Source organism: Hipposideros armiger, unplaced genomic scaffold (assembly GCF_001890085.2).
Source record: "Hipposideros armiger isolate ML-2016 unplaced genomic scaffold, ASM189008v1 scaffold_1712, whole genome shotgun sequence".
In the NCBI taxonomy this organism is placed as follows: domain Eukaryota; kingdom Metazoa; phylum Chordata; class Mammalia; order Chiroptera; family Hipposideridae; genus Hipposideros; species Hipposideros armiger.
The window spans coordinates 30,207-40,998 of record NW_017733062.1 but is presented as its reverse complement, the minus strand read 5'-3'; the positions used below and the strand labels follow the sequence as shown (position 1 = coordinate 40,998).

At 40.9% G+C, this 10,792-nt stretch overlaps 1 protein-coding gene across 1 annotated transcript in view; it reads right to left on the bottom strand.

The window, feature by feature from the left end:
* Positions 1 to 7,661, bottom strand: part of LOC109378053 (cytochrome P450 3A12-like) — a 53,674-nt gene extending 46,013 nt beyond the window's left edge. Inside the window, exons 1-4 of the mRNA XM_019634503.1 lie at positions 7,488 to 7,661; positions 3,788 to 3,881; positions 1,921 to 1,973; positions 1,208 to 1,325 (exon numbers count right to left, since the gene is read on the bottom strand). Coding sequence (XP_019490048.1) covers positions 1,208 to 1,325; positions 1,921 to 1,973; positions 3,788 to 3,881; positions 7,488 to 7,558 — 336 coding nt within the window. The 5' untranslated portion in view covers positions 7,559 to 7,661. The remainder of the gene's footprint in view (positions 1 to 1,207; positions 1,326 to 1,920; positions 1,974 to 3,787; positions 3,882 to 7,487) is intronic.
* Positions 7,662 to 10,792: the final 3,131 nt, after the last annotated feature.

Below are 10,792 nucleotides of genomic sequence, written 5' to 3'. Positions count from 1 at the left end.
CTGAGCTAGCTGCACCCTCCACAACTAAGACTGAAGGACAACAACTTGGCTGTTCCCCTTCCCCAATTCCCCAGCACTATTCTCCTTCCCCAATTTCCCAATAAAATCTTCAAAAAAAAAAGAGGAGCCCTGGTTAGAATCAAGATTAGACAATTTTTAAAGAAAAAGACAAGAGAATGAAAAAAGGAAGAGGAGTGTGTACAACCCATTTAAACACATTTTCTTTTCATTGCTTATATTTATTCTATATGTGGGGCCAACGGGGCCCTTAGCTCCGTGTAGGTGACATTTGTTAGCAGCACGGCAAGCCCACTTCTGACACATGTACCTCGCAAAGTGGACTCTTTATGTGATACATTCTGATTTGGCCTGCTCTCCGGACTGGTGTACTATAAGTTGAATTACATGAGGTTTACTATAAGTTTAATTACACCATCCTCTGGCATTTTAATTTTTTAATATAAATCAGTTGCATTAGCTAGAACAAAATGGAAGATTTTCACAAGACTCACCAATTCTTTCTTTGACTTCACAAAGGAATTTCAAATGGTTTTGAGATCACACATAAAAATGATGAGAACCATTGCACTTAATGCTGTGCATTTCCTAAACAGATTCTAAAACTCAGAAGGTTTAAGTGGGTGTTCAGTACATTTAATGTTGAAGCAGTGATATAAGTGATTGTGGTGGCACTTGGGTTGATCAAATTGATCATATTTCTTGGATAAGTACCCTTCCTCATGTTTTTACAAAAACACCTGGGTGGAGAGAGAGTGGTTTTCAGTAACCTTTTATATCCATGATCTCACACCAGCCTTACTATTTCTTCCACTACCAGTTAATGTTCAGATTCTTAGGTCCCAGTCCACATCCTCCAGATTCAGTGTTGCTGGGGGTGGGCCCCAAGAATCTGCATTTTTAACAAGCTCTCTCAGGTGGTCCTTATATATACCCAAGAATGACAACCATTTTCTAAAGAAAGAAAGTGTCTCACAAGTAGCAAATATTGGAAGGGGCAGTTTGAGCTGGACCAGTGGTGATCCAGTGCTGTGTGTTCTTTCCACTCCATCATGTAGACTTTCTGAGCCATGCCAACTCAGTAGAACTGTATGACTTGAGAGAAGATGATCAGTACAGAGAGATAAAGCCTTCCCCCACTTGCTTCTAGCATACAAGCACCATGTTACACCTCTCCCGCTGCTCTCACCACACCTCCAGCAGCTCCGAAGGGGAACAGCTGCTGTAACTGGCTGAGGCCACTCCATACAATCCTCAAGTCCATCAGCCCACCAGGAAACAGGGTGGTTTGGAAATATGCTACATCTCTTCAAAGTTAAGAGAATAGGGTACATAAAGCGATACTTGTATGAACTAAACTTTTATTTCAAAGTCTTGGCTTAAAATTCATTGAAATCCCAAACTTCATACTTGTGGAGAAAGTAAAAAATCACTGAGCAGAAATAGTTTCCCATCCTGTGCACAGCCCTTTTTAAAAATGACATAATAAGTCCAAATTTTAATTTTAAAATGTCTAGATTTTAATTAATAGTGAATCATGTGGGAAAGGGAGAATGACGTGCATTTATGAGCATATATTAGAAAGTCTGAATTAATGCACTTTATCCAATTAAAGGTGACCTAAGGAAAGAAAAAAATGGAGAACAGGCCAATGATCAACCACTGGACAGAGAGTGATGTCAGGAGTCCCTGGGCCATCAAAGCTGGAGAGTAGTGATAACCTGCACCTCTCCAGCTTGATTCAGAATGTAGACCTGGACACCTGGTGACATATCAGATCCCTGGAAGAATAGCCTCCAAAAGCTTTACAAGACTATAGGCTGACATTGTCTTAAACACCATGATGTGGGGAGTCTCAGTACATCAGCAAGTCTATCCAATGGAGAGTTTCAGTATACTCACCCCCACATATTTCCATACTTTTGAAAGCATTTCTTGTCAAAATCCCATAAACCCTGCAAGGAGAAACAAAATTAGATTATTAATCTAAATGTACTGAATGCTACCTCTAATTGGGACAAGAATGACTCAAAACTCATGAAATCAGGCTTACTGTCTTAAATGGCAGATAGAGGGAAGCCCTTACTCAGAGGTGTCTTAGGAAATGGAGAGAAAATAAAACAGATATTTGAAAAGGAGAATTTAAAATCACTCTTGAAATTTCTGTGACTTGCATAGATACTGAATGTCTTACTCTTCCATCTCTATGATACTAGGTAACTCCTTGTCTTTCTGAAGCTAGTTTTTGGTGCATGTGTTGTCTCTAAAATCTCATAACCCCCTGAATTATTACCTCCGTGGACACTGATTGCTAAGCTGAGGGAAAGTGAGAGTGGCCTGCACACTCTTTGATCTCCTGGTTAAGCATTATTTTCATTTATCTCATGAGCCCTCTCTACAATTCTAGCAGAATTAGGAAGTTTGAGACACCAGTGATTCTTTTATTCTAGCAGCTTTAAATAAATATAAGAAGTTTATTGAGTGAGAAACGTAGTGAGGGAATGCATGAATAGACTAAGTGGATTTGCTTTCCAGTTTTCCAGTTCAACAAGGAAAAGATGAAGAGATGGCACCACTCCATCAGGACAGAACAAATTAACACACTTGCTTTGAGTTTTCACTTCTGTCACATAAAAAACAAATCATCATATTGCTTTTTCAGCTGTGATATAGGTGTTTAACTGTGCAAAAGAAAGCCCCAGAGATATGGATCTAAGGGAGTATCTATAAGGAGTTGATCTGGGCAAAGTGGAAAGGTAATTATTGCTTTTTCAGAGGGAAAATGTATGGGAAGTTCTTAGACTAATAGAAGCACTGAAGACCTCAGTTAGGAGAATTCGGATCTGAGAAAAAAGTCTCTGGTCTGCATGCAAGGCTCTGCCTTCTGGCCTTATGGGTGTAGATAAGGGCTGGATCAATCACAAAGGCTGCACCAAAATCCACACTCCACATATCAACTAGTATATTTCTTTCAGTTAAATTCAATTTTTAATTATTTTGTCAAATAATCTCCTTTGTATAAGTAATTCTTTTGTTTAAAAAACCCAACCCAACTCATTTAGAGGTTAAATATCTGAAGTCGATAGACAACCCCTATCGTGTCTCAGTTACACCCGCACCCTGCTCAGACTCACCCATAGGGTGCCTCCTCTGAGGGCAGAGAAGTAAATCAGAAAGCTCTTGTTCCAGCTCTCAAGTCCCCCAAAGTTGTCATGGGGAGAAAAGGGTGAGTTAGAGCCATGGACATAATTACAGGGATTTTGCAGTTTTTAGAGAATTCAAGTACGCAAATTACCTGATGGTGAACACTTGAGATGTCTAATACACTGAAGTTTCAAAGGTATCCAGGAGGAAGAAAACAAAAAAAGTACCAGGAGTTTATGCTATGAACAGAAAATTTGACCCTAGTGTATAAATATAATGAGGCACTCCCAGTCACCCCCTTCATGCTTTTCACCTAATACTAAGTACGATTATGCCTTTCTGGGAACCTGCAGCTGGCTGTAAGAAAATCCTTCTCAGGATGCTACAGGTCCTGCGCTGAACCAGCCAGAGAGCTCTGCTGTCTGACTGGGGCAAAACCTGAGGCTCCTAACAGCTGACAACAGAGCCCTGGGGTAAATCTGGCCCGCTGCTGGGTGGGGCATATGACACCCTTTCAAGAAAGTGTGAAACCTCAAACTTCCTCCTGAGGAGGGCATTTGACTATGGAGCTTAGCTGGAATCTGAAGCCATAAAAAGCAAAAGAGGAAGCCTAAACACCACTCACATTACGGTAGCCCACAACAGTTCCAAGAAAAGGCAGAGGTGTTGGCCCAGGGATTCCCAACTTCTTAAAAAGTCCATGTGTAGAGGTCCCATATCTACAAAGTAAAAGAGAAAATCAGGAATTACGGAGTAGGTGCTGGGGCTGGCGAGTCACTGACTGGGAACTGGAGTAGTCAAGCTAGGGAGGTAACATGTAGGTGATAAGTAACATCAGCAATTCCAACAGCAATAATTACATTCACTTGTCATCTCCTTTCTCACTTCCAGTGGGAGACCCACAAAAATAATGATGATCAGCTAAAAGGAGCTGAAAACTTCAGTGCCAACATCCTAGAGTGAATACTTGAGAAATATTTCTAGATTGGAGAGCTCCTGAGAGGTTCAGGCTGGAATTCTTCCAGAAAATTCACTCGCATCTATTTAGTAAGATGACACTTCCATGATTTTGGAAATTCTAATTCTAGGTAGAAAAAGGAAAAAAGTTTTATGGTCTATTGATGAGATTTTGCTTAACTGCATCCATCAATAACTAAGAGTTACTGAGAGCCCACCGAGCCATTGTTCTTAGAGTTTGCTCTATGATTTCTATGCTTTTTCTTTCCTCTGGACCCTGACTATGTTTTAGGATTTGGATCTTCCTATATATATCATCAAAAAGAGGCTTTTGAAAAGCCACAGTGTACTTATTTCTTTAGAATGAAAGCTGTGTTCAAGGCTTCCATTGTCCTTGTAGAAATGTTGTTGCCTTTCAGCTACACCCAAGTCCATGTTATCAGGACATTTGGTGACTTGTGCTCGAGAGAAGAGTGATTGTCCCATGTGTGCCTGAATGAAATGTATAAAGGAACCAATGACTAAATAATCCATTTCCAGACCATTCTTCTCCTGGTGGCATCTGGTTCTCCAGCCTGTGATGGTCACCAACTATGCAGGGCCAGGCTCACACAGTTTGTCAAGATGTCCAGTCACTTGCAGTTAGTTTACTGGCTCTGTGTGTCAGCTGTCTCAAAATCCCATTAAGGCTGGTGCTTCTTATGGCAGACCTGCCTGAAATTGAACTTCCTGTATCATATGTGGAGTCCCACAGCTGGGGGCTCTGGATCCTTGCAGCCTTCCCCCTGTGGTGTTACTGAGAGATGGCAGAGTGGAGGAGGAGGACAGGCTGAGGAAAGAGGCCACTGGCAACTATTTTAACCATGAAGCTACTAGGCCTACAAGGTTAACCCCACAGAGGCAAATTAGGGAATTATGGCTGAAAAGCATGCTCTGCATAATGCAAGCTCTGTATAATATGCTACAAGACTTTCATCTGAAAGATAGTTGGCCTTACAAACTTTGGTACCTTCCTGTTGATAGCAAAAGACGTGTTATACAACATAAAATGAGTAACCTTAAAATGTTCCAGAGTGTCGAATTAAGAACTTCTCTCCTCTTTTGTTTGTGATTACCCTTTAAGAAAGTATAAGTTCCTAAAATTCTGTGCAAATTTAGGTAATCTTATAATATGTGATGAAATAAACCCAAAATTTCATGAAAGGACTTGTGCTGAAGGGCACAATGGAGGCAGTATGGTCAGACCCAGTTGGGTGTTTGGATCCTTCCTCCAGATAGTTGGTAGAAATGTGAGCACTGACTCTCAATAATGGGATACTCTTGGTTCATGCCATCCCAGATTCTATCTCTGCCATCCAAACATGGCAAATCAATCAAACCAGTTTCTGCTTCTGAACTTTCAACATGTTACATAATCTCTCAAGTGAAGATAAGCAATTGAATGAATGTGTCAGCAACATTGATCCCAAGGGAAGATCTAATGTCTAAACTGACATGGTTCCACAACAAGGCAGAGGGTGGGCTGGGGGACACTTTCAGTTTCTTTCCAGCTTCCCTCTTTTTGGTAGAGTAATACTGCTTTCGGTGCAATTGAAGGGGCTAACAATAAAGCCAATCATTTCTATTGCATTGACATTGTGTGGGCGTGAGAGGATACTGTCTACTCTGCAGTCTTCTGACTCTTGGCTGTACCAGTGTTACCTAAGGCTAGAGTGTTGTGTATTCACCGGTGGCCGTAGTGACAGTCCCACAGCCAGACAGACCACACAATGTAACTTAGATGGTGTCTCTCTCCCCAGGCTTCAAGTAGATGAGATGCCTACTCTGCTTGAGTGAGTGAACGAACTCCTATGGAACCAGTACCAGGAGTATCTGGGAGAAATATCCTCCCATTCCATCTAGACTGCTACCTGGATGTGTCTTTTATCATCACTGGCTCATGATCTTGCTTATTCACCTGCACTGTGAATTTAAAATGATAGCATAGGCAGGTATATTTAAAAGCATATATACAATCCATGTCATGGAAGTATCTTTTGTATACTAGACTCATTTACTTACATTATTCTAGAAGGGTAATGTTATTTATACACGGTTGTAGCCACAGATCTTGAATCAACAGCCTTATTTTATCCCTCAGAAAGACAGTGCTGGAAATAGCTTTATCTCAGTAAAAAAAAAAAATTAGCATTAAATAGAATAAAATTAAACATTGTTAATTAATTTAAAAATGTGATCAGACACCAAATATGTTGTCACAATACCCTGCAGTCATAACATTTCACTCAAAGAATAAAACAAACTTTATATATTCATCATGATATCCTACTCTTTATGAAAGTGAAAATGGGAAATAGAGAGGGCCTTCTCTACCCATACCTCAAATATGGGTCCTCTCCCAATCTGCTTCATGATACCAGGAATTCCACCCTTGAAAGGAATTCCTCTGGTAGGTGATTTGATTCATCCTTCTGTATGGCAACTTCAAGGGGAAAAAACTATTTAAATCCAAATTGGTTTGTAGATTTGTGACTTTATAGGCTGTTAGCAGGTTTTATATTGCAGGAACATAAATCACTATACTGATGTTGACCCTCCCAAAGACTGGAAGGAAAAGGCGGAAGAAAAGAATATACCTTCCAGATTTCTGCCAAGTTTTTTCTGACGTAGAGATTTTTCATTTAAAGGTAAATAGTTCTGCCAATTATATAGTGGGGGAATTAGCCCTAGGTGGAGAGTCCAGGGAAAGGAGACAGAAGAAAGGAGAGTCGAGTGTGAATAGAAGTGTGGAACAGTCTCTAACACCTATGAAATCTGGGGTCCACCCTGGTGCTTTGCATAAATGTTCCCAAGAAGTGGGAGGGAGGGGAGCAAGAAACAACTTAGTCACTCAGGCTCTATTCCTGCTATATACATCTCTTGCAGTGGACACATAACTTCAAAAGTAAATGCAATGAGACAAAACCCAAATCCACACCCTTCTGTCTCCAGGATCCCCAGAGCTTGGAGGGGAGTGAGGACCCCACTGCACAGAAGCCAGTTGTTTTTATCTGCGTCTGCTGAACTCTGGTTGATTAGTCTAGATCCATCCAAACTGGCAGTCAATCAGAAGATCATCCTGAGGAGCAAATAATGTCACCAAATCCTCTGTGTTACAGAAATTAAGAGTTGGGGGTTCATGGGGCTGATTCTCCTTCAACAGATTGGAGTAATATCAACAATAACCCCTTCGGTGTTTGTGCACCCAATGTATAGGAAGCTAACCTTTAATTAAATGTTTGATCTTCAAAATAGATAAGGGAAAGGGGGGCCTGATTAGCTCTCCAAGTCCAAGGTTATAGAGGACACAAACCTGGACAGTTACTCACAGATAGAGGAGCACCAGGCTGGTAGCCAGGAGAGCCCAAGTCTCTGTGGAAAAGCTTGGGATGAGGTCCATGGTCACTTTCCTCCAAGATCCTCTATTCTGAGGCTCCCTTTCAGCAGTGTTGCTAGTCTTTGCCAGCGTGTGCGCGCAGAACTCCCTTCCCCGGTGGATATTCAGTGAGACTGGATGTTTATGTGCTGGAAAAGGGGGTGGGGCTTGAGCTACAGCCAGTAGAAGTGCCATCTGTGCTCCAACTGCTGGTGCCCTCTCCACCTTGAAGTTGGCAAGCATCATGGACACTACCACTTTGACAACCCATGAGTTCATGTTCTGTGGGAAATCAATGAACAACTCACTCAGTTTTATCAGCAAGTCCAAAGGTTACTTAAACTCAAGTAAAGCAACTGATCTGAAATCTCTAACCTGCCGTTCACTCAATGGCTGCCTGCACTAAAAAATACTTGAATTCCTTCAAACAAGCTAGGTCTATAGCTCTTTACCCATGCAGTTTCCTCTGCCAAGAAATGTCTGTGTGACCCCTAGAAGGCTCCTACTCATTTTTCAAAACTCAGGTCAGACAAAAACTTCTCTGTTAAAGTCTTTCTTTTCTTTTAATTAAGTTTATTGGGGTGACATTGCTTAGTAAAATTCGATAGGTTTCATGTGTGCAATTCTATAATACATCATCTATATATTTCATTGTGTGTTCACCACCCAGAGAAAGTTCTCCTTCCGTCACCATATATTTAACACCCTTTACCCTCTTCCTACCCCCACACCCCTGTTACCCTCTGGTAACCACTAAACTATTGTCTGTGTCTATGAGTTTTTGGTTTTTTGTCTCGTTCATTTGTTGCTTTCAGTTTTTACATCCCCATTATGAGTGAAGTCATGTGGTCCTCATTTTTTTCTGTCTCACCAGCTATTAGGGAAATGCAAATCAAAACCACATGAAATATCACCTCAACCTGTTAGAATGGCTAGTATTAACAAGACAAGTAATAACAAGTGTTGTTGAGGTTGTCGAGAAAAATGAACTCTCATATACTACTGGTAGGAAAGTAAATTGGCACAGCCACTATGGAAAACAGTATGGAGGTTCCTCAAAAAATTAAGAATGGAATTACTATGTGACCTAGCAATTCCTCTTCTGGGTATCACCCCCCCAAATATGAAAACATTTATCTGTAAAGATAATGTACCCCTATGTCCATAGCAGCATTATTCATGGTGGCCAAGACATGGAACCAACCAAAATATCTTCAATAGATGATTGGATAAAGAAGATATGGTATATATATAATGGAATATTACTCGTCCATAAGGAAATATGAAATACTGCCATTGGCGGCAACATGCATGGATCTTGAGATTATCATGCTAAGTGAAATAAATCAGACAGAAAAAATACAGTCTTTCTAAACCAACCTCCTTGAACACATAAAATCACTGCCTCCTCTGGACAGCTTCTATTCTGTGCACACAATTCTTCTCTTGTCCATTCTACCCTCCAGCACCACTGTTGGTCTTCCCACCAAGTTCCTTTACAGATTGAGAGCTACTCAAGGGCACAGTCTGGGTATTAGTCACCATTATGTCCCTAATCCCTAGCAGAGCACTTTACACAGAGTGGTGGAGTTGAGTTGGTAGAGGTGAGTTTACTGGGTGCCCTGTGAACTCGTTCCCTGTGACTCTTTGGTGACTACACCATCTTCCTGGATTGTTAACACAACAACAAGGCCTGGATGTGCCTCAGCCATCATCACTTCAAATTCAGGCTGATGCATCAAGATTTTGTTGACAAGGGGCCCCTGAAGGAGAGGCAGGATGGAGAGAAGATGGTGATGGCTACACCAAGCTTATCAATTGATGCTGCTTCCTTTCCTGCCCTTAGAGGGTCCTACAGTAGACAGACAGAGAGACTTATGGCCAAACAATGACTCCTTCCCTCTGGAAAGACCACAAGTCTAAGAACAATGCATCTGAAGAGGAGAACAGCATCCTGGATCATCCAGTGGACCCAAAACACCTAAGCCACAGCTGACATAGCAAATGTCACTATGAGTAGTACACACAGTATACAGGACTCCAGAAAGATGACATGAGATGTTTTTCTGAGGTAAAGGGGGTCATAGCAAAGATGGCTTCCTGCTTTAGACTTGAGGGGATTTTTTATTATTTATTTATTATTTTTATTTATTTATTTTTTAATTGTTATTTTCAGGTGTACAGAACAATGCAATAGTTATCTTTTTCACCCTTCACACAGAAACAACCCCTCTCCCCCATCTACTGCCCTCCCACCTCCGATATCATACTTATCTATTACAATTCCATTGACTCCATTCCCACACTCTACTCCATGTTCCGTGACTATATGTGTATATAATTATGTTTGACATATAGTATTATTCAACATCAGTTCAGAAATACAGTGCGGTGGTTAGGCCTCTACACCGACTATGAAATGGTCTCCCTAAGAAGACATGAGTCCATCTGGCCCCCTAAAAAATATTTACACCATTATTGATTATATTCCCCAGACTGTCATTTCTATCCTTGAGGCCATATTGTAGTTACCAATTTGTATTGTCTCGTCCCTTCCCCTTATCCTTCATCCTCACCCCCTCCCAACTAGCAACGCTCAGTTTTCCCCCGTGTCTCTGAGACTATTTCTGTTTACATTTCTCATTTATTCAGTTTTTTACAATCCATGTATAAGTGAGATCATATGATATTTGTCTTTCTCTAACTGACTTATTTCACTTAGCATAATGTTCTCTAGGTCCATCCATATCATTGCGAATGGAACGATTTCCTTCTTCTTTATAGCTGAGTAATCCTCCATTGTGTAAATGTACCATAGTTTCTTAATCCAGTTGTCTACTGATGGGCATTTTGGTTGTTTCAAAGTCTTAGCTATTGTGAATAGCGCTGCAATGAACATAGGGGTGCATATATTTTTTTGAATTAATGTTTGTTTTTTTCTTGATAAATGCCTAAAAGTGGAATTGCTGGGTCATAAGGTAGTTCCATTTCCAGATTTTTGGGATACCTCCATAGTAATTTCCATAGTGGCTACACCAGTCTGCAGTCCCACCAGCAGTGCACCAGGGTTCCCTTTTCCCCACAATCACTCCAGCAATTGTTGTTTGCTGACTTATTGATGATAGCCATTCTGACCGGGGTAAGGTGGTATCTCATTGTGCTTTTTATTTGCATTTCCCTAATACTTAGTGAGGTTGAACATTTTTTCATATGCCTGTTGGCCATCTGTATGTCCTCTTTAGAGAAATGTCTCTTCAT